The following is a 26,339-nucleotide window of genomic DNA, read 5'->3' on the forward strand; positions in this document are numbered from 1 at the left end:
TAACCAGTAATATTTACTAACCAGCGATCATATTTTCTAACCAGTAATATTTACTAACCAGCGATCATATTTTCTAACCTGTAATATTTACTATCCAGCGATCATATTTACTAACCAGCTATCATATTTACTAACCAGAAATATTTACTAACCAGCTATCATATTTACTAACCAGTAATATTTACTAACCAGTAATAGTTACTATTCAGCGATCATATTTACTAACCAGCGATCATATTTACTAACCAGTAATATTTACTAACCAGCTATCATATTTACTAAACAGTGATATTTACTAACCAGCTATCTCATTTACTAACCAGTGATATTTACTAACCAGCAATCAAATTTACTAACCAGTAATATTTACTAACCAGTAATATTTACTAACCAGAGATCATATTTTCTAACCAGTAATGTTTACTAACCAGCCATCATATTTACTAACCAGCTATCATATTGACTAACCAGCTATCTTATTTACTAACCAGTGATATTTACTAACCAGCTATCATATTTTCTAACCAGTAATATTTACTAACCAGCGATCATATTTACTAACCAGTGATAGTTACTAACCAGCTATCATATTTACTAAACAGTGATATTTACTAACCAGCTATCATATTTTCTAACCAGTAATATTTACTAACCAGTGATCATATGTACTAATCAGCTATAATATTTACTAACCAGTAATAGTTACTAACCAGCGATCATATTTGCTGACCAGCTATCATATTTATTAACCAGTAATATTTACTAACCAGCGATCATATTTACTAACCAGCGATCATATTTATTAACCAGCGATCATATTTACTAACCAGCGATCACATTTACTAACTAGCGATCATATTTACTAACCAGTGATTATTAATAACCAGCAATCACATTTACTAACCAGTGATCATATTTATTAACCAGCGATCATATTTACTAACTAGCAATCACATTTACTAACAAGCAATCATATTTACTAACCAATGATATTTACTAACCAGCGATCACATTTACTAACCAGCGATCATATTTACTAACCAGCGATCACATTTACTAACCAGCAATCATATTTACTAACCAGCGATCACATTTACTAACCAGCGATCACATTTACTAACCAGCGATCACATTTACTAACCAGCGATCACATTTACTAACCAGCGATCATATTTATTAACCAGCGATCACATTTACTAACCAGCGATCACATTTACTAACAAGCAATCATATTTACTAACCAATGATATTTACTAACCAGCGATCACATTTACTAACCAGCGATCATATTTATTAACCAGCGATCATATTTACTAACCAGCGATCACATTTACTAACCAGCAATCATATTTACTAACCAGCGATCACATTTACTAACCAGCGATCATTTACTAACCAGCGATATTTACTAACCAGCGATCATATTTACTAACAAGTAATATTTACTAACCAGCTATCATATTTACTAACCAGCGATCATATTTACTAACCAATAATATTTACTAACCAGTGATCGTATTTACTAATCAGTAATATTTACTAAACAGCAATCATATTTACTAACCAGCAATCATATTTTCTAACCAGCTATCTTATTTACTAACCAGTAATATTTACTAACCAGCTATCATATTTATTAACCAGTAATAGTTACTAACCAGCGATCATATTTACTAACCAGCGATCATATTTGCTAACCAGTGATATTTAATAACCAGTGATCATATTTACTAACCAGTGATATTTACTAACCAGTAATATTTACTCACCAGCGATCATATTTTCTGACCAGTAATATTTACTAACCAGCGATCATATTTACTAACCAGCGATCATATTTACTAACCAGCTATCATATTTACTAACCAGTAATATTTACTAACCAGCGATCATATTTTCTAACCAGTAATATTTACTAACCAGCGATCATATTTTCTAACCTGTAATATTTACTATCCAGCGATCATATTTACTAACCAGCTATCATATTTACTAACCAGAAATATTTACTAACCAGCTATCATATTTACTAACCAGTAATATTTACTAACCAGTAATAGTTACTATTCAGCGATCATATTTACTAACCAGCGATCATATTTACTAACCAGTAATATTTACTAACCAGCTATCATATTTACTAAACAGTGATATTTACTAACCAGCTATCTCATTTACTAACCAGTGATATTTACTAACCAGCAATCAAATTTACTAACCAGTAATATTTACTAACCAGTAATATTTACTAACCAGAGATCATATTTTCTAACCAGTAATGTTTACTAACCAGCGATCATATTTACTAACCAGCTATCATATTGACTAACCAGCTATCTTATTTACTAACCAGTGATATTTACTAACCAGCTATCATATTTTCTAACCAGTAATATTTACTAACCAGCGATCATATTTACTAACCAGTGATAGTTACTAACCAGCGATCATATTTGCTAACCAGCTATCATATTTACTAAACAGTGATATTTACTAACCAGCTATCATATTTACTAACCAGTGATATTTACTAACCAGCTATCTTATTTACTAACCAGTGATATTTACTAACCAGCAATCAAATTTACTAACCAGTAATATTTACTAACCAGTAATATTTACTAACCAGAGATCATATTTTCTAACCAGTAATGTTTACTAACCAGCTATCTTATTTACTAACCAGCTATCTTTACTAACCAGTGATATTTACTAACCAGCTATCATATTTTCTAACCAGTAATATTTACTAACCAGCGATCATATGTACTAACCAGCTATAATATTTACTAACCAGTAATAGTTACTAACCAGCGATCATATTTGCTGACCAGCTATCATATTTATTAACCAGTAATATTTACTAACCAGCGATCATATTTACTAACCAGCGATCATAATTACTAACCAGTAATAGTTACTAACCAGCGATCATATTTACTAACCAGTGATATTTACTAACCAGCTATCATATTTACTAACCAGCGATCATATTTACTAACCAGTAATATTTACTAACCAGCTGTCATATTTACTAACCAGCGATCATATTCACTAACCAGTGATATTTAATACCCAGTGATCATATTTACTAACCAGTGATATTTACTAACCAGCGATCACATTTACTAACCAGCGATCACATTTACGACGCAGCGATCATATTTACTAACCAGTGATATTTACTAACCAGCGATCATATTTTCTAACCAGTAATATTTACTAACCAGCGATCATATTTACTAACCAGTGATCACATTTACTAACCAGCTATCTCATTTACTAATCAGTAATATTTACTAACCAGCTGTCATATTTACTAACCAGCGATCATATTTACTAACCAGTAATTTTTAATACCCAGTGATCATATTTACTAACCAGTAATAGTTACTAACCAGCGATCATATTTACTAACCAGTGATATTTACTAACCAGCGATCACATTTGCGAAGCAGCGATCATATTTACTAACCAGTGATATTTACTAACCAGTAATATTTACTAACCAGCGATCATATTTTCTAACCAGTAATATTTACTAACCAGCGATCATATTTACTAACCAGTGATTGTTACTAACCAGCTATCTTATTTACTAACCAGTAATATTTACTAACCAGCTGTCATATTTACCAACCAGCGATCATATTTACTAACCAGTGATATTTAATACCCAGTGATCATATTTACTAACCAGCTGTCATATTTACTAACCAGCGATCATATTTACTAACCAGTGATATTTAATACCCAGTGATCATATCTACTAACCAGTGATATTTACTAACCAGCGATCACATTTACTAACCAGCGATCACATTTACGAAGCAGCGATCATATTTTCTAACCAGTAATATTTACTAACCAGCTATCATATTTACTAACCAGTAATATTTACTAACCAGTAATAGTTACTATTCAGCGATCATATTTACTAACCAGCGATCATATTAACTAACCAGCTATCATAATTACTAACCAGTAATAGTTACTAACCAGCGATCATATTTACTAACCAGTGATATTTACTAACCAGCAATCAAATTTACTAACCAGAGATCATATTTTCTAACCAGTAATGTTTACTAACCAGCGATCATATTTTCTAACCAGCTATCATATTTACTAACCAGCTATCTTATTTACTAACCAGTGATATTTACTAACCAGCTATCATATTTTCTAACCAGTAATATTTACTAACCAGCTCTTATTTACTAACCAGTGATATTTACTAACCAGCAATCAAATTTACTAACCAGTAATATTTACTAACCAGAGATCATATTTTCTAACCAGTAATGTTTACTAACCAGCTATCTTATTTACTAACCAGCTATCCTTACTAACCAGTGATATTTACTAACCAGCTATCATATTTTCTAACCAGTAATAGTTACTAACCAGCGATCATATTTGCTGACCAGCTATCATATTTATTAACCAGTAATATTTACTAACCAGCGATCATATTAACTAACCAGCTATCATAATTACTAACCAGTAATAGTTACTAACCAGCGATCATATTTACTAACCAGTGATATTTACTAACCAGCGGCCATATTTACTAACCAGTGATATTTACTAACCAGTAATATTTACTCACCAGCGATCATATTTTCTAACCAGTAATATTTACTAACCAGCGATCATATTTACTAACCAGCGATCATATTTACTAACCAGTAATATTTACTAACCAGCTGTCATATTTACTAACCAGCGATCATATTTACTAACCAGTGATATTTAATACCCAGTGATCATATTTACTAACCAGTGATATTTACTAACCAGCGATCATATTTACTAACCAGCGATCATATTTATTAACCAGTAATATTTACTAACCAGCTGTCATATTTACTAACCAGCGATCATATTTACTAACCAGTGATATTTAATACCCAGTGATCATATTTACTAACCAGTGATATTTACTAACCAGCGATCACATTTACTAACCAGCGATCACATTTACGACGCAGCGATCATATTTACTAACCAGTGATATTTACTAACCAGCGATCATATTTTCTAACCAGTAATATTAACTAACCAGCGATCATATTTACTTACCAGTGATCACATTTACTAACCAGCTATCTTATTTACTAACCAGTAATATTTACTAACCAGCTGTCATATTTACTAACCAGCGATCATATTTACTAACCAGTAATATTTAATACCCAGTGATCATATTTACTAACCAGTGATATTTACTAACCAGCGATCATATTTTCTAACCAGTGATAGTTACTCACCAGCGATCATATTTTCTAACCAGTGATATTTACTAACCAGCGATCATATTTACTAACCAGTAATAGTTACTAACCAGCTATCTTATTTACTAACCAGTAATATTTACTAACCAGCTGTCATATTTACTAACCAGCGATCATATTTACTAACCAGTGATATTTAATACCCAGTGATCATATTTACTAACCAGCTGTCATATTTACTAACCAGCGATCATATTTACTAACCAGTGATATTTAATATCCTGTGATCATATTTACTAACCAGTGATATTTACTAACCAGCGATAACATTTACTAACCAGCGATCACATTTACGAAGCAGCGATCATATTTTCTAACCAGTAATATTTACTAACCAGCGATCATATTTACTAACCAGTGATAGTTACTCACCAGCGATCATATTTTCTAACCAGTGACATTTACTAACCAGCGATCATATTCACTAACCAGTAATAGTTACTAACCAGCGATCATATTTACTAACCAGCTATATTTACTAACCAGCGATCATATTTACTAACCAGTAATATTTACTAACCAGCGATCATATTTACTAACCAGTGATCATATTTACTAACCAGCTATCATATTTACTAACCAGTGATATTTACTAACCAGCTATCATATTTTCTAACCAGTAATATTTACTAACCAGTGATCATATTCACTAACCAGCTATCATATTCACTAACCAGTAATATTTACTAACCAGCTATCATATTTACTGACCAGTAATATTTACTAACCAGCGATGATATTTACTAACAAGCTGTCATATTTACTAACCAGAAATATTTACTAACCAGCTGTCATATTTACTAACCAGCTATCATATTCACTAACCAGTAATATTTACTAACCAGCGATCATATTTACTAACCAGCTATCATATTTACTAACCAGTAATGTTTACTAACCAGCTATCATATTTACTAACCAGCTATCTTTACTAACCAGTGATATTTACTAACCAGCTATCATATTTTCTAACCAGTAATATTTACTAACCAGCGATCATATGTACTAACCAGCTATAATATTTATTAACCAGTAATAGTTACTAACCAGCGATCATATTTGCTGACCAGCTATCATATTTATTAACCAGTAATATTTACTAACCAGCGATCATATTTACTAACCAGCGATCATATTTATTAACCAGCGATCATATTTACTAACCAGCGATCACATTTACTAACCAGCAATCATATTTACTAGCCAGCGATCACATTTACTAACTAGCGATCATATTTACTAACCAGTGATTATTAACCAGCAATCACATTTACTAACCAGTGATCATATTTATTAACCAGCTATCATATTTACTAACTAGCAATCACATTTACTAACAAGCAATCATATTTACTAACCAATGATATTTACTAACCAGCGATCACATTTACTAACCAGCGATCATATTTATTAACCAGCGATCATATTTACTAACCAGCGATCACATTTACTAACCAGCAATCATATTTACTAACCAGCGATCGCATTTACTAACCAGCGATCACATTTACTAGCCAGCGATCACATTTACTAACCAGTGATATTTACTAACCAGCGATCACATTTACTAACCAGCGATCACATTTACTAACCAGCGATCATATTTATTAACCAGCGATCATATTTACTAACCAGCGATCACATTTACTAACCAGCAATCATATTTACTAACCAGCGATCACATTTACTAACCAGCGATCACATTTACTAACCAGCGATATTTACTAACCAGCGATCATATTTACTAACAAGTAATATTTACTAACCAGCTATCATATTTACTAACCAGCGATCATATTTACTAACCAATAATATTTACTAACCAGCGATCGTATTTACTAATCAGTAATATTTACTAAACAGCAATCATATTTACTAACCAGCAATCATATTTTCTAACCAGCTATCTTATTTACTAACCAGTAATATTTACTAACCAGCGATCATATTTACTAACCAGCTATATTTATTAACCAGTAATAGTTACTAACCAGCGATCATATTTACTAACCAGCGATCATATTTACTAACCAGTGATATTTAATAACCAGTGATCATATTTACTAACCAGTGATATTTACTAACCAGTAATATTTACTCACCAGCGATCATATTTTCTGACCAGTAATATTTACTAACCAGCGATCATATTTACTAACCAGCGATCATATTTACTAACCAGTAATATTTACTAACCAGCGATCATATTTTCTAACCAGTAATATTTACTAACCAGCGATCATATTTTCTAACCTGTAATATTTACTATCCAGCGATCATATTTACTAACCAGCTATCATATTTACTAACCAGAAATATTTACTAACCAGCTATCATATTTACTAACCAGTAATATTTACTAACCAGTAATAGTTACTATTCAGCGATCATATTTACTAACCAGCGATCATATTTACTAACCAGTAATATTTACTAACCAGCTATCATATTTACTAAACAGTGATATTTACTAACCAGCTATCTCATTTACTAACCAGTGATATTTACTAACCAGCAATCAAATTTACTAACCAGTAATATTTACTAACCAGTAATATTTACTAACCAGAGATCATATTTTCTAACCAGTAATGTTTACTAACCAGCGATCATATTTACTAACCAGCTATCATATTGACTAACCAGCTATCTTATTTACTAACCAGTGATATTTACTAACCAGCTATCATATTTTCTAACCAGTAATATTTACTAACCAGCGATCATATTTACTAACCAGTGATAGTTACTAACCAGCGATCATATTTGCTAACCAGCTATCATATTTACTAACCAGCTATCATATTTACTAAACAGTGATATTTACTAACCAGCTATCATATTTACTAACCAGTGATATTTACTAACCAGCTATCTTATTTACTAACCAGTGATATTTACTAACCAGCAATCAAATTTACTAACCAGTAATATTTACTAACCAGTAATATTTACTAACCAGAGATCATATTTTCTAACCAGTAATGTTTACTAACCAGCTATCTTATTTACTAACCAGCTATCTTTACTAACCAGTGATATTTACTAACCAGCTATCATATTTTCTAACCAGTAATATTTACTAACCAGCGATCATATGTACTAACCAGCTATAATATTTACTAACCAGTAATAGTTACTAACCAGCGATCATATTTGCTGACCAGCTATCATATTTATTAACCAGTAATATTTACTAACCAGCGATCATATTTACTAACCAGCGATCATAATTACTAACCAGTAATAGTTACTAACCAGCGATCATATTTACTAACCAGTGATATTTACTAACCAGCTATCATATTTACTAACCAGCGATCATATTTACTAACCAGTAATATTTACTAACCAGCTGTCATATTTACTAACCAGCGATCATATTCACTAACCAGTGATATTTACTAACCAGCGATCACATTTACTAACCAGCGATCACATTTACGACGCAGCGATCATATTTACTAACCAGTGATATTTACTAACCAGCGATCATATTTTCTAACCAGTAATATTTACTAACCAGCGATCATATTTACTAACCAGTGATCACATTTACTAACCAGCTATCTTATTTACTAACCAGTAATATTTACTAACCAGCTGTCATATTTACTAACCAGCGATCATATTTACTAACCAGTAATTTTTAATACCCAGTGATCATATTTACTAACCAGTAATAGTTACTAACCAGCGATCATATTTACTAACCAGTGATATTTACTAACCAGCGATCACATTTGCGAAGCAGCGATCATATTTACTAACCAGTGATATTTACTAACCAGTAATATTTACTAACCAGCGATCATATTTTCTAACCAGTAATATTTACTAACCAGCGATCATATTTACTAACCAGTGATAGTTACTAACCAGCTATCTTATTTACTAACCAGTAATATTTACTAACCAGCTGTCATATTTACCAACCAGCGATCATATTTACTAACCAGTGATATTTAATACCCAGTGATCATATTTACTAACCAGCTGTCATATTTACTAACCAGCGATCATATTTACTAACCAGTGATATTTAATACCCAGTGATCATATCTACTAACCAGTGATATTTACTAACCAGCGATCACATTTACTAACCAGCGATCACATTTACGAAGCAGCGATCATATTTTCTAACCAGTAATATTTACTAACCAGCTATCATATTTACTAACCAGTAATATTTACTAACCAGTAATAGTTACTATTCAGCGATCATATTTACTAACCAGCGATCATATTAACTAACCAGCTATCATAATTACTAACCAGTAATAGTTACTAACCAGCGATCATATTTACTAACCAGTGATATTTACTAACCAGCAATCAAATTTACTAACCAGAGATCATATTTTCTAACCAGTAATGTTTACTAACCAGCGATCATATTTTCTAACCAGCTATCATATTTACTAACCAGCTATCTTATTTACTAACCAGTGATATTTACTAACCAGCTATCATATTTTCTAACCAGTAATATTTACTAACCAGCTCTTATTTACTAACCAGTGATATTTACTAACCAGCAATCAAATTTACTAACCAGTAATATTTACTAACCAGAGATCATATTTTCTAACCAGTAATGTTTACTAACCAGCTATCTTATTTACTAACCAGCTATCCTTACTAACCAGTGATATTTACTAACCAGCTATCATATTTTCTAACCAGTAATAGTTACTAACCAGCGATCATATTTGCTGACCAGCTATCATATTTATTAACCAGTAATATTTACTAACCAGCGATCATATTAACTAACCAGCTATCATAATTACTAACCAGTAATAGTTACTAACCAGCGATCATATTTACTAACCAGTGATATTTACTAACCAGCGGCCATATTTACTAACCAGTGATATTTACTAACCAGTAATATTTACTCACCAGCGATCATATTTTCTAACCAGTAATATTTACTAACCAGCGATCATATTTACTAACCAGTAATATTTACTAACCAGCTGTCATATTTACTAACCAGCGATCATATTTACTAACCAGTGATATTTAATACCCAGTGATCATATTTACTAACCAGTGATATTTACTAACCAGCGATCATATTTACTAACCAGCGATCATATTTATTAACCAGTAATATTTACTAACCAGCTGTCATATTTACTAACCAGCGATCATATTTACTAACCAGTGATATTTAATACCCAGTGATCATATTTACTAACCAGTGATATTTACTAACCAGCGATCACATTTACTAACCAGCGATCACATTTACGACGCAGCGATCATATTTACTAACCAGTGATATTTACTAACCAGCGATCATATTTTCTAACCAGTAATATTAACTAACCAGCGATCATATTTACTTACCAGTGATCACATTTACTAACCAGCTATCTTATTTACTAACCAGTAATATTTACTAACCAGCTGTCATATTTACTAACCAGCGATCATATTTACTAACCAGTAATATTTAATACCCAGTGATCATATTTACTAACCAGTAATATTTACTAACCAGCGATCACATTTACTAACCAGCGATCACATTTACGAAGCAGCGATCATATTTACTAACCAGTGATATTTACTAACCAGCGATCATATTTTCTAACCAGTGATAGTTACTCACCAGCGATCATATTTTCTAACCAGTGATATTTACTAACCAGCGATCATATTTACTAACCAGTAATAGTTACTAACCAGCTATCTTATTTACTAACCAGTAATATTTACTAACCAGCTGTCATATTTACTAACCAGCGATCATATTTACTAACCAGTGATATTTAATACCCAGTGATCATATTTACTAACCAGCTGTCATATTTACTAACCAGCGATCATATTTACTAACCAGTGATATTTAATATCCTGTGATCATATTTACTAACCAGTGATATTTACTAACCAGCGATAACATTTACTAACCAGCGATCACATTTACGAAGCAGCGATCATATTTTCTAACCAGTAATATTTACTAACCAGCGATCATATTTACTAACCAGTGATAGTTACTCACCAGCGATCATATTTTCTAACCAGTGATATTTATTAACCAGCGATCATATTCACTAACCAGTAATAGTTACTAACCAGCGATCATATTTACTAACCAGCTATATTTACTAACCAGCGATCATATTTACTAACCAGTAATATTTACTAACCAGCGATCATATTTACTAACCAGTGATCATATTTACTAACCAGCTATCATATTTACTAACCAGTGATATTTACTAACCAGCTATCATATTTTCTAACCAGTAATATTTACTAACCAGTGATCATATTTACTAACCAGCTATCATATTCACTAACCAGTAATATTTACTAACCAGCTATCATATTTACTGACCAGTAATATTTACTAACCAGCGATGATATTTACTAACAAGCTGTCATATTTACTAACCAGAAATATTTACTAACCAGCTGTCATATTTACTAACCAGCTATCATATTCACTAACCAGTAATATTTACTAACCAGCGATCATATTTACTAACCAGCTATCATATTTACTAACCAGTAATATTTACTAACCAGCGATCATATTTTCTAACAGTAATATTTACTAACCAGCGATCATATTTTCTAACCAGTAATATTTACTATCCAGCGATCATATTTACTAACCAGCGATCATATTTACTAACCAGTAATATTTACTAACCAGCGATCATATTTTCTAACCAGTAATGTTCACTAACCAGCGATCATATTTACTAACCAGCGATCATATTTACTAACCAGCTATCTTATTTACTAACCAGTGATATTTACTAACCAGCTATCATATTTACTAACCAGTAATAGTTACTAACCAGCGATCATATTTACTAACCAGCTATCATATTTACTAACCAGAAATATTTACTAACCAGCTATCATATTTACTAACCAGTAATATTTACTAACCAGTAATAGTTACTATTCAGCGATCATATTTACTAACCAGCGATCATATTTACTAACCAGTAATATTTACTAACCAGCTATCATATTTACTAAACAGTGATATTTACTAACCAGCTATCATATTTACTAAACAGTGATATTTACTAACCAGCGATCATATTTACTAACCAGTGATATTTACTAACCAGCTATCTTATTTGCTAACCAGTAATATTTACTAACCAGTAATATTTACTAACCAGAGATCATATTTTCTAACCAGTAATGTTTACTAACCAGCGATCATATTTACTAACCAGCTATCATATTTACTAACCAGCTATCTTATTTACTAACCAGTGATATTTACTAACCAGCTATCATATTTTCTAACCAGTAATATTTACTAACCAGCGATCATATGTACTAACCAGCTATAATATTTACTAACCAGTAATAGTTACTAACCAGCGATCATATTTGCTAACCAGCTATCATATTTACTAACCAGCTATCATATTTACTAAACAGTGATATTTACTAACCAGCTATCATATTTACTAACCAGTGATATTTACTAACCAGCTATCTTTTTTATTAACCAGTGATATTTACTAACCAGCAATCAAATTTACTAACCAGTTACATTTACTAACCAGCAATCATATTTTCTAACGAGTAATGTTTACTAACCAGCTATCTTATGTACTAACCAGCTATCTTTACTAACCAGTGATATTTACTAACCAGCTATCATATTTTCTAACCAGTAATATTTACTAACCAGCGATCATATGTACTAACCAGCTATAATATTTACTAACCAGTAATAGTTACTAACCAGCGATCATATTTGCTGACCAGCTATCATATTTATTAACCAGTAATATTTACTAACCAGCGATCACATTTACTAACCAGCTATCTTATTCACTAACCAGTAATATTTACTAACCAGCTGTCATATTTACTAACCAGCGATCATATTTACTAACCAGTAATATTTAATACCCAGTGATCATATTTACTAACCAGCGATCATATTTACTAACCAGTAATATTTAATACCCACTGATCATATTTACTAACCAGTGATATTTACTAACCAGCGATCACATTTACTAACCAGCGATCACATTTACGAAGCAGCGATCATATTTACTAACCAGTGATATTTACTAACCAGCGATCATATTTTCTAACCAGTAATATTTACTAACCAGCGATCATATTTACTAACCAGTGATAGTTACTCACCAGCGATCATATTTTCTAACCAGTGATATTTACTAACCAGCGATCATATTTACTAACCAGTAATAGTTACTAACCAGCTATCTTATTTACTAACCAGTAATATTTACTAACCAGCTGTCATATTTACTAACCAGCGATCATATTTACTAACCAGTGATATTTAATACCCAGTGATCATATTTACTAACCAGCGATCATATTTACTAACCAGTAATATTTACTAACCAGCTGTCATATTTACTAACCAGCGATCATATTTACTAACCAGTGATATTTAATACCCAGTGATCATATTTACTAACAATGATATTTACTAACCAGTGATCATATTTACTAACATGGTTGGATGTAAAGTTTTGCTAATTAGGAGACATAAAGCTGTGATTACATAGATCTGCACTGACATGAGGAAACACTGCATATAATAAAGTACCATGTCTACAATGCGTAACATAGAGCGGATCTCTGTCTGTAGAGCGTGTAACATAGAGCGGAGCTCTGTCTGTAGAGCGCGTAACATAGAGTGGATCTCTGTGTTTAGAGTGTGTAACATAGAGCGGATCTCTGTGTTTAGAGCGTGTAACATAGAGCGGATCTCTGTGTTTAGAGCGTGTAACATAGAGCGGATCTCTGTCTGTAGAGCGTGTAACATAGAGCGGAGCTCTGTCTGTAGAGCGCGTAACATAGAGCGGATCTCTGTGTTTAGAGCGTGTAACATAGAGCGGATCTCTGTCTGTAGAGCGTGTAACATAGAGCGGAGCTCTGTCTGTAGAGCGTGTAACATAGAGCGGATCTCTGTGTTTAGAGTGTGTAACATAGAGCGGATCTCTGTGTTTAGAGCGTGTAACATAGAGCGGATCTCTGTCTGTAGAGCGTGTAACATAGAGCGGAGCTCTGTGTTTAGAGCGTGTAACATAGAGCGGATCTCTGTCTGTAGAGCGTGTAACATAGAGCGGATCTCTGTGTTTAGATCGTGTAACATAGAGCGTATCTCTGTCTGTAGAGCATGTAACATAGAGCGGATCTCTGTCTGTAGAGCGTGTAACATAGAGCGGAGCTCTGTCTGTAGAGCGTGTAACATAGAGCGGATCTCTGTGTTTAGAGTGTGTAACATAGAGCGGATCTCTGTGTTTAGAGTGTGTAACATAGAGCGGATCTCTGTGTGTAGAGTGTGTAACATAGAGTGGATCTCTGTGTTTAGAGTGTGTAACATAGAGCGGATCTCTGTGTTTAGAGCGTGTAACATAGAGCGGATCTCTGTCTGTAGAGCGTGTAACATAGAGCGGATCTCTGTCTGTAGAGCGTGTAACATAGAGCGGAGCTCTGTCTGTAGAGCGTGTAACATAGAGCGGAGCTCTGTGTTTAGAGCGTGTAACATAGAGCGGAGCTCTGTGTTTAGAGTGTGTAACATAGAGCGGAGCTCTGTGTTTAGAGCACGTAACATAGAGTGGATCTCTGTGTTTAGAGTGTGTAACATAGAGCGGAGCTCTGTCTGTAGAGCGTGTAACATAGAGCGGATCTCTGTGTTTAGAGTGTGTAACATAGAGCGGTGCTCTGTCTGTAGAGCGTGTAACATAGAGCGGATCTCTGTGTTTAGAGTGTGTAACATAGAGCGGATCTCTGTGTTTAGAGCGTGTAACATAGAGCGGATATCTGTCTGTAGAGCGTGTAACATAGAGCGGATCTCTGTCTGTAGAGCGTGTAACATAGAGCGGATCTCTGTGTTTAGAGTGTGTAACATAGAGCGGAGCTCTGTCTGTAGAGCGTGTAACATAGAGCGGAGCTCTGTCTGTAGAGCGTGTAACATAGAGCGGAGCTCTGTCTGTAGAGCGTGTAACATAGAGCGGAGCTCTGTCTGTAGAGCGTGTAACATAGAGCGGAGCTCTGTGTTTAGAGCGTGTAACATAGAGCGGAGCTCTGTCTGTAGAGCGTGTAACATAGAGCGGAGCTCTGTCTGTAGAGCGTGTAACATAGAGCGGAGCTCTGTCTGTAGAGCGTGTAACATAGAGCGGAGCTCTGTCTGTAGAGCGTGTAACATAGAGCGGAGCTCTGTCTGTAGAGCGTGTAACATAGAGCGGAGCTCTGTCTGTAGAGTGTGTAACATAGAGCTGAGCTCTGTGTGTAGAGCGTGTAACATAGAGCGTATCTCTGTCTGTAGAGCGTGTAACATAGAGCGGATCTCTGTCTGTAGAGCGTGTAACATAGAGCGGATCTCTGTCTGTAGAGCGTGTAACATAGAGCGGATCTCTGTCTGTAGAGCGTGTAACATAGAGCGGAGCTCTGTGTGTAGAGCGTGTAACATAGAGCGTATCTCTGTCTGTAGAGCGTGTAACATAGAGCGGAGCTCTGTCTGTAGAGCGTGTAACATAGAGCGGAGCTCTGTCTGTAGAGCGCGTAACATAGAGCGGATCTCTGTGTTTAGAGCGTGTAACATAGAGCGGAGCTCTGTGTTTAGAGTGTGTAACATAGAGCGGATCTCTGTCTGTAGAGTGTGTAACATAGAGCTGAGCTCTGTGTGTAGAGCGTGTAACATAGAGCGTATCTCTGTCTGTAGAGCGTGTAACATAGAGCGGAGCTCTGTCTGTAGAGCGTGTAACATAGAGCGGAGCTCTGTCTGTAGAGTGTGTAACATAGAGCTGAGCTCTGTGTGTAGAGCGTGTAACATAGAGCGTATCTCTGTCTGTAGAGCGTGTAACATAGAGCGGAGCTCTGTCTGTAGAGCGTGTAACATAGAGCGGAGCTCTGTCTGTAGAGCGCGTAACATAGAGCGGATCTCTGTGTTTAGAGCGTGTAACATAGAGCGGAGCTCTGTGTTTAGAGTGTGTAACATAGAGCGGATCTCTGTGTTTAGAGCGTGTAACATAGAGCGGAGCTCTGTGCTTAGAGCGTGTAACAAAGAGCGGATCTCTGTCTGTAGAGCGTGTAACATAGAGCGGAGCTCTGTGTTTAGAGCGTGTAACATAGAGTGGATCTCTGTGTTTAGAGCGTGTAACATAGAGCGGATCTCTGTGTGTAGAGCGTGTAACATAGAGCGGATCTCTGTCTAGAGCGTGTAACATAGAGCGGATCTCTGTCTGTAGAGCGTGTAACATAGAGCGGAGCTCTGTGTGTAGAGCGTGTAACATAGAGCGGAGCTCTGTGTGTAGAGCGTGTAACATAGAGCGTATCTCTGTCTGTAGAGCATGTAACATAGAGCGGAGCTCTGTCTGTAGAGCGTGTAACATAGAGCGGAGCTCTGTCTGTAGAGCGTGTAACATAGAGCGGATCTCTGTGTTTAGAGTGTGTAACATAGAGCGGATCTCTGTCTGTAGAGCGTGTAACATAGAGCGGATCTCTGTGTTTAGAGTGTGTAACATAGAGCGGATCTCTGTGTTTAGAGTGTGTAACATAGAGCGGATCTCTGTCTGTAGAGCGTGTAACATAGAGCGGATCTCTGTCTGTAGAGCGTGTAACATAGAGCGGATCTCTGTCTGTAGAGCGTGTAACATAGAGCGGATCTCTGTGTTTAGAGTGTGTAACATAGAGCGGATCTCTGTGTTTAGAGCGTGTAACATAGAGCGGAGCTCTGTTTTTAGAGCGTGTAACATAGAGCGGATCTCTGTCTGTAGAGCGTGTAACATAGAGCGGAGCTCTGTGTGTAGAGCGTGTAACATAGAGCGTATCTCTGTCTGTAGAGCATGTAACATAGAGCGGATATCTGTGTGTAGAGCGTGTAACAGAGCGGATCTCTGTGTGTAGAGCGTGTAACATAGAGCGGATCTCTGTCTGTAGAGCGTGTAACATAGAGCGGAGCTCTGTTTTTAGAGCGTGTAACATAGAGCGGATCTCTGTCTGTAGAGCGTGTAACATAGAGCGGATCTCTGTCTGTAGAGCGTGTAACATAGAGCGGAGCTCTGTCTGTAGAGCGTGTAACATAGAGCGGAGCTCTTTCTGTAGAGCGTGTAACATAGAGCGGAGCTCTGTGTGTAGAGCGTGTAACATAGAGCGGATCTCTGTGTTTAGAGCGTGTAACATAGAGCGGATCTCTGTGTTTAGAGCGTGTAACATAGAGCGGATCTCTGTCTGTAGAGCGTGTAACATAGAGCGGATCTCTGTCTGTAGAGCGTGTAACAGAGCGGAGCTCTGTGTGTAGAGCGTGTAACATAGAGCGGATCTCTGTCTGTAGAGCGCGTAACATAGAGCGGAGCTCTGTCTGTAGAACGTGTAACATAGAGCGGAGCTCTGTGTGTAGAACGTGTAACATAGAGCGGATCTCTGTCTGTAGAGCGTGTAACATAGAGCGGAGCTCTGTGTGTAGAGCGTGTAACATAGAGCGGATCTCTGTCTGTAGAGCGTGTAACATAGAGCGGAGCTCTGTCTGTAGAGCGCGTAACATAGAGCGGATCTCTGTCTGTAGAGCGTGTAACATAGAGCGGATCTCTGTCTGTAGAGCGTGTAACATAGAGCGGATCTCTGTCTGTAGAGCGTGTAACATAGAGCGGATCTCTGTCTGTAGAGCGTGTAACATGGAGCGGATTTCTGTCTGTAGAGCGCGTAACATAGAGCGGATCTCTGTCTGTAGAGCGTGTAACATAGAGCGGATCTCTGTCTGTAGAGCGTGTAACATAGAGCGGATCTCTGTCTGTAGAGCGCGTAACATAGAGCGGATCTCTGTCTGTAGAGCGCGTAACATAGAGCGGATCTCTGTCTGTAGAGCGTGTAACATAGAGCGGATCTCTGTCTGTAGAGCGTGTAACATAGAGCGGATCTCTGTCTGTAGAGCGTGTAACATAGAGCGGATCTCTGTCTGTAGAGCGTGTAACATAGAGCGGATCTCTGTCTGTAGAGCGTGTAACATAGAGCGGATCTCTGTCTGTAGAGCGTGTAACATAGAGCGGATCTCTGTCTGTAGAGCGTGTAACATGGAGCGGATTTCTGTCTGTAGAGCGCGTAACATAGAGCGGATCTCTGTCTGTAGAGCGTGTAACATAGAGCGGATCTCTGTCTGTAGAGCGTGTAACATAGAGCGGATCTCTGTCTGTAGAGCGTGTAACATAGAGCGGATCTCTGTCTGTAGAGCGCGTAACATAGAGCGGATCTCTGTCTGTAGAGCGCGTAACATAGAGCGGATCTCTGTCTGTAGAGCGTGTAACATAGAGCGGATCTCTGTCTGTAGAGCGCGTAACATAGAGCGGATCTCTGTCTGTAGAGCGTGTAACATAGAGCGGATCTCTGTCTGTAGAGCGTGTAACATAGAGCGGAGCTCTGTCTGTAGAGCGTGTAACATAGAGCGGAGCTCTGTCTGTAGAGCGTGTAACATAGAGCGGAGCTCTGTCTGTAGAGCGTGTAACATAGAGCGGATCTCTGTCTGTAGAGCGTGTAACATAGAGCGGATCTCTGTCTGTAGAGCGTGTAACATAGAGCGGAGCTCTGTCTGTAGAGCGTGTAACATAGAGCGGAGCTCTGTCTGTAGAGCGTGTAACATAGAGCGGATCTCTGTCTGTAGAGCGCGTAACATAGAGCGGATCTCTGTCTGTAGAGCGCGTAACATAGAGCGGATCTCTGTCTGTAGAGCGCGTAACATAGAGCGGATCTCTGTCTGTAGAGCGTGTAACATAGAGCGGAGCTCTGTGTGTAGAGCGTGTAACATAGAGCGGAGCTCTGTGTGTAGAGCGTGTAACATAGAGCGGATCTCTGTCTGTAGAGCGTGTAACATAGAGCGGATATCTGTCTGTAGAGCGTGTAACATAGAGCGGATCTCTGTCTGTAGAGCGTGTAACATAGAGCGGATCTCTGTCTGTAGAGCGTGTAACATAGAGCGGATATCTGTCTGTAGAGCGTGTAACATAGAGCGGATCTCTGTCTGTAGAGCGTGTAACATAGAGCGGATCTCTGTCTGTAGAGCGTGTAACAGAGCGGAGCTCTGTCTGTAGAGCGTGTAACATAGAGCGGATCTTGTCTGTAGAGCGTGTAACAGAATTTTACATAACACCTGTGTGACTTCACCTGCAGGCGGTAAGAGGGGAGGGATGACACATTCATATTATCTACACCGTGGTCACTGATAGATGGACATGTTAACTTCCTGTCCTACCATTACCTTACAGGCGTTACCATGGCAACGCTTTAATCAGCTGGTTCAGATCAGCTGACTCGACAGGTGAATGGGAGAAAGGTGTTAGCCTACTTAACAACAGTTGTTTGGCATAAAAACTATCAAGGCCAACATGAAATAGTTCCTACAGCCTGCTTTAGGACATGTAGTGAGTTTTCAAAAAAAGAGAAAAGAAACAGAAATAAAGGTTGTTATAAAATGTTTACAGTGTGGCACCATGGTGATGGCGACGTCTAGACTCCGCATCGCGACGTGGAAAACGGCTCCTTTAATCCTTCATATTGGACTGTTTTTTTGGTGTTTGCTGTCTGCTTCATGACTTGAAGGGAATTCATGTTCTAACAGTTTAACACCACCAATAAAAAGGCTCATATATCCAATGATCACTTCCTACAGATTGCTTAGAAATTGGCTTAAAAACATAAAGCTCAAAACATTTTAATGTTTGAAGTGCAAATAAAAATAAACGTTTCCCTTTTGCTAGGCTCTCTCTCTTTCTTTATATTTATATTTATATATATATATATATATATATATATATATATATATATATATATACACTATTCACAAAAAGTTAGGGATATTCAGCTTTTGGGTGAAATTTCACAACAAGCCTAAAATGCATTCCAACCTGTACAGGTGAACTTAATGTGATCTTCTCTAAGCTTTTAAATGCACATGTCCAACTGTTAAATGTTTCAATAAATTTTGCACAAGTTGCTGTTCTCTAACAAGGAGCTTAACGGCAAAAATCACGGCAGGTGTGTGATCCTTGAATTGACCAATAAATGTCCTGGTTCAATTAGAGCTGGTGTTTAAACAGTTGTCCTCATCATGCTGTTCACATTTTGACATCATGAGACCAAGACGACACCTAACAATGGAACAACAGTCCCTTGCCATTGCGATGCTTCAAACAGGACGTTCTCAGACAGAAGTGGCCACTGAGCTTGGAGTGTCACAGAGTGTCATCAGCAGGTTGCAACAGAGATATGGAGAGACTGGAAGAGTCACAGAAAGGCCTAGAAGTGGACGTCCTTTGGCCACATCCCGTGCTGATGACCGCTACATTGTGAACACTGCCCTGAGAAACCGGATGATGAATGCCACTCAACTCCAGGCATGTTTAAGAGAGGTGAGAGGCACCCAAGTGTCACGTCAGACCATTCCAATCCGTTTCCATCAGCGTGGTCTGCGTGCTAGACGACCTGCACGGGTACCTGACCACACCACCAGGCACAGGCATCATCGTCTTGCATGGGCCAGGGAGCATTTACGCTGGACGAGGAACCAGTGGGCCTCAGTGCTGTTCTCTGATGAAAGTCGATTCACACTGAGCAGAAATGATGGCCGGCAACGATGTTGGAGACGTCAGGGAGAGCGCTATGCATCAGCCACTGTTGTCACCAGGCCAGCTTTTGGTGGTGGCGGTGTTACAGTGTGGGCAGGGGTGTCCACTTGGTACAGAACTGCCCTACACTTTGTGAATGGTACAGTGACAAGCCCATACTACCTGAATAACATCATTAATCCAGTGATTGTGCCCCTACATGAACAGCACAGGCCTAATTTCATCTTCACGGACGACAATGCTCCTGCTCATCGAGGCCGCATCATCAGGGAACGGCTGTTGGAGACTGGTGTACCTCAAATGGAACGGCCTGCACTCTCTCCAGACCTGAATCCCATTGAAAACCTGTGGGATCAGCTGAGCCGTCGTGTAGAGGCTCGAGACCCTGCACCCCAGAACCTCAATGACCTGAGGGCTGCCCTTCAAGAAGAGTGGGATGCCATGCCTCAGCAGGCAATAAGTTGCCTTGTGAACAGCATGAGACGTCGTTGTCAAGCTGTAATTGATGCTCAAGGGCACATGACCAGATATTGAGACGTTCACATTTTTTGTTGTGGTGTAACTACCATTGTTGTTACCTTTTGTGTTGAATGAATTTTTTGAGATGAGGAAATCAGTAGTGCATCATTCTACTTAAATGTCTTACTTTTATGATATTATATCACTGTAGCATGAACATATTGCATTTTCCATAAATTTCACCTGAAAGCCAAATATCCCTAACTTTTTGTGAGTAGTGTATATATATATATATGTATATATATATATATATATATATATATATATATATATATGGATATATATATATTAACTTTTCATCCATTGAAAAGACATTTTTAATGGGTATATATGGTATTTGTATTGGCTAATACGGCATATAAATAACAGGTCCTGCTCTCCTGATGCTGTTAGATGTCAGACAGTCCACCGACTGAGCAGTCGCTGTTCTACAATCTAACTTCACTTCAGCCGCGTCTCTGCACGTTTGTTTTACATATCGCTTTTTATTTTCAGCAGGTAGAGAACCAGGAACAGGAGACGTTTTTAAAAAGGAGCGTGCATGAGTCATGTTTCTAGGCGACCGTGACGGTCCAACAGGTGCAGAGGGGAGGAGGATGGACCTGCATGAAAAGAACGTTTTCGCTGACTGCTGTGTTTTATTTAGTTCATTATTCTGAGACTGAGTGTTGATGTGACCGACATGTAGCTGCTGGAAAGTTATGAAAATACGGGACAAAGCGCGTCTCGTATTGGTTCAATCCGGGACGCAACGTTTGTCTGTTGATGAAAGGACGATTCTGTATTTTACGGGACGGGTGACAACCCATGGTGACTGCACAGAAACCTTCTCTGAAATTTTCAGGATGTCAAACAAGACCTTGCACCTCTCTATAATCTCTTTGGAAAATTGAGAATTCATGCTAAAACCAGTACCTCTCAATTTGTGTTGGTGAATCTTCATCTGGTCCTTTTCCTAGCTCATGAATTTGGCTGCAGGCAGTCTCCGTCAGCAGTTGTCCAGCTTTTTGCCATCTAAACAATGAACTTGGTAGGGAAGGGAAAAGCCAAGAGATCCTCATCCCAGCTGTCCTCTGATGTGTCTGTCTCAGTGTCAGCTGGGTGTCCTCCCTCTGGGGACGGGAAACGATCTAGCCCGGGTTCTTGGATGGGGTTCAGCCTGCGATGACGACACTCAGCTTCCTCAGATCCTGGAAAAACTGGAGCGAGCCAGCACCAAGATGCTGGACAGGTGAGGTGATGTCACACATGTTGGTACCAGGCCACTCTGGGCCGCAGTTCCATGATGGATTTTGTAGTCGTATCGTCGGACCTGCGGCCACATGCCTTGGACACTCGGGTGAAGAGGGGGGCGGAGCTTCAACTGATCACCACCTGGTGGTGAGTTGGCTCAGATGGTGGGGGAGGAAGCCGGTCAGATCTGGCAGGCCCAAACGTGTTGTGAGGGTCTGCTGGGAACGTCTGGCTGAGTCCCCTGTCAGAGCGAGCTTCAACTCCCACCTTCAGCAGAGCTTCAACCATGTCCCGAGTGAGGCGGGGGACATTGAGTCCGAATGGGCTGTGTTCCGTGCCTCTATTGCTGAGGCGGCCGGCCGGAGCTGTGGCTGTAAGGTCGTTGGTGCCTGTCGTGGCGGTAATCCCAGGACTCGTTGGTGGACACCAGCAGTGAGGGATGCCGTCAAGCTGAAGAAGGAGTCCTATCGGGCCTTCTTGGCCTGTGGGACTCTGGAGGCAGTTGATGGGTACCGACAGGCTAAGCGGCATGCAGCTTCAGCTGTTGCCGAGGCAAAAACTCGGGCATGGGAGGAGTTCGGCGAGGCCATGGAGAAAGACTTCCAGACGGCTTTGAGGAGATTCTGGTCCACCATCCGGCGGCTCAGGAGGGGGAAACAGTGCTCCATCAATACTGTGTACAGTGGAGGTGGGGAGCTGCTGACCTCAACTCGGGACGTTGTGGGTCGGTGGAGGGAATACTTCGAAGACCTCCTCAATCCTACCAACACGTCTTCCGATGAGGAAGCAGAGCTGGTGGACTCAGGGGTGGACTCTCCTATCTCTGGGGCTGAAGTCGCTGAGGTGGTCAAAAAGCTCCTTGGCGGCAAGGCCCCGGGGGTGGATGAGATCCGCCCAGAGTTCCTTAAGGCTCTGGATGCTATGGGGCTGTCCTGGCTGACACGCCTCTGCAGCATCGCGTGGACATCGGGGACAGTACCGCTGGACTGGCAGACTGGGGTGGTGGTCCCCCTTTTTAAGAAGGGGGACCGGAGGGTGTGTTCCAATTACAGGGGAATCACACTCCTCAGCCTCCCTGGTAAGGTCTATTCAGGGGTCCTGGAGAGGAGGGTTTGCCGGATAGTCGAATCCCGGATTGAGGAGGAGCAGTGTGGTTTTCGTCCTGGTCGCGGAACAGTGGACCAGCTCTATACCCTCTCTGGGGTCCTGGGGGGGGGCATGGGAGTTTGCCCAACCAGTCTACATGTGTTTTGTGGACCTGGAGAAGGCGTTCGACCGTGTCCCCCGGGGGCTCCTGTGGGGGGTACTCCGGGAGTATGGGGTACCGGACCCCCTTGTACGAGCTGTCCGGTCCCTGTACAACAGGTGTCAGAGCTTGGTCCACATTGCCGGTAGTAAGTCGGATTAGTTTCCGGTGAGGGTTGGACTCCGCCAAGGCTGCCCTTTATCACCGATTCTGTTCATAACTTATATGGACAGAATTTCTAGGTGCAGCCGAGGTGTTGAGGGGATCCGGCTTGGTGGCCTCAGGATTGGGTCTCTGCTTTTTGCAGATGACGTGGTCCTGTTGGCTTCATCTGGTCGTGATCTCCAGCTCTCGCTTGAGCGATTCGCGGCCGAGTGTGAAGCGGCTGGGATGAGAATCAGCACCTCAAAATCTGAGACCATGGTCCTCAGCCAGAATAGGGTGGATTGCCCTCTCCGGGTCGGGGGTCAGGTCCTGCCTCAAGTGGAGGAGTTTAAATATCTCGGGGTCTTGTTCACGAGTGAGGGAAGGATGGAGCGCGAGATGGACAGACGGATCGGTGCGGCGTCTGCAGTAATGCGGACTCTGCACCGGTCTGTCGTGGTGAAGAAGGAGCTGAGCCAGAAGGTGAAGCTCTCGATTTACCAGTCGATCTACGTTCCTACCCTCACCTATGGTCATGAGCTGTGGGTCGTGACCGAAAGAAGGAGATCTCGTATACAGGCGGCTGAAATGAGTTTCCTCCGCAGGGTGGCCGGGCTCTCCCTTAGAGATAGGGTGAGGAGCTCGGTCATCCGGGAGGAGATCAGAGTAGAGCCGCTGCTCCTCCGCATCAAGAGGAACCAGTTGAGGTGGCTCGGGCATCTGGTCAGGATGCCTCCTGGACCTCCCTGGTGAGGTGTTCCAGGCACGTTCCTCTGGGAGGAGACCCCGGGGAAGACCCAGGACACGCTGGAGGGATTATATCTCTCAGCTGGCCTGGGAACGCCTCGGGATCCCCCCGCAGAGTTGGTAAATGTGTCTGGGGAGAGGGAAGTCTGGGCTTCTTCTCCGGCAGAAGATCAATGGGGTCATGATGTCACACAGGTTATGTCTGACAGGTCAGGTGACATGGAGGTTTTTTAAGGTGTCTTCCATCAGCTGTCGATCTCTTTTTTGCAGGTGGAGTATTATGGTCTATGAAACTAAGTTTCCACGGCAACACTCTGTCTCAACTGTCACTGAGGACTGCAGTGACGACTCTGAGGTAACGTGACATGACTTCCTGCTCGGCGTGTGGTCTCAGTTACCGCTGAACAGGTGGTGTGTGTGTAAATCTTCCCGACAGGTAAAGTGGTAATGTAGCATAGAAACTGCCAGGAGGCTGATGATCTCCATACTCTGCTGCAGGTTCAACAGATTCTCACATACGAGGACTCGGTGGCTGCTCACTTGTCCAAGATCCTGACCTCAGACCAGCACTCAGTGGTCATCTCCTCGGCCAGGTATGAAGGGTTTGTTCAGCAGGGCTCCATCCACTATGTTGTTTAGCAGCTGTGTTTGTGTTTTCTGGCAGGGTTCTGTGTGAGACGGTGAAGGACTTTGTAGCTCGAGTTGGTAAAGCTTACGAGAAGAACATGGAGAGTTCAGAAGAGTCGGAAGTCATGACCAAGAAGGTTTGTCATGGTTACTGATTACTCATGTTCAAGTCACCAGCTGCCAAAGACGTGGTTTCAAATCCAAACATTAGAGCCAGCTTCTGCAGCCGGGGATCGGACCGCCAGGGTCCCCGCCTCTTGCTGCCGCCCAGCTCACATTGCACCCGACCCCTACGGCTCCTCCTGCAGATGGTGAGCCCACGGGAGGTGGGGCCCATGTAACCCTTTCGGGCTGCTCCTCCGCATCGAGAGGAACCAGTTGAGGTGGCTCGGGCATCTGGTCAGGATGCCTCCTGGACCTCCCTGGTGAGGTGTTCCAGGCACGTCCCTCTGGGAGGAGACCCCGGGGAAGACCCAGGACACGCTGGAGGGATTATATCTCTCGGCTGGCCTGGGAACGCCTCGGGATCCCCCCCCGCAGAGTTGGCAAATGTGGCTGGGGAGAGGGAAGTCTGGGCTTCCCTGATTAGGCTGCTGCCCCCACGACCCGACCCCAGATAAGTGGTGGAAGATGAAGAATGAAGACATTAGAAGCATAAGAAATGTGATTAATTCAAGCAACTCGCCCTGGAGCAAAGTGTGTTGTTGGGTTTTGTGATGTCAGAATCCATCAGCTGATTGAAAAAGAGACTGAACACCAGCAGCCTTTACAAAACAAAATGGGCTGGATAGTTAGACACTTACTGCTTTTCTCTCTCTTCTGGCATTTTTTTCATATTTTCTGCTTCTTTCTCATATTTACTGGTTAGACTTTTAAGACTGTTGGTCACTTATAAAACACGGAAACTATCTTCTTTTGGAA

At 39.9% G+C, this 26,339-nt stretch overlaps 1 protein-coding gene across 4 annotated transcripts in view; it reads left to right on the forward strand.

The window, feature by feature from the left end:
• Positions 1-26,339, forward strand: part of dgkd (diacylglycerol kinase delta) — a 214,659-nt gene that overhangs the window by 28,700 nt on the left and 159,620 nt on the right. For all 4 annotated transcript variants that reach the window (XM_079246419.1, XM_079246420.1, XM_079246421.1 and 1 more), the window contains exons 11-14: positions 22,513-22,652; positions 25,062-25,146; positions 25,290-25,384; positions 25,456-25,555. In XM_079246419.1, coding sequence (XP_079102545.1) covers positions 22,513-22,652; positions 25,062-25,146; positions 25,290-25,384; positions 25,456-25,555 — 420 coding nt within the window. The remainder of the gene's footprint in view (positions 1-22,512; positions 22,653-25,061; positions 25,147-25,289; positions 25,385-25,455; positions 25,556-26,339) is intronic.

The sequence above is a fragment of the Telmatherina bonti genome (assembly GCF_933228915.1).
Source record: "Telmatherina bonti genome assembly, chromosome: 9".
In the NCBI taxonomy this organism is placed as follows: domain Eukaryota; kingdom Metazoa; phylum Chordata; class Actinopteri; order Atheriniformes; family Telmatherinidae; genus Telmatherina; species Telmatherina bonti.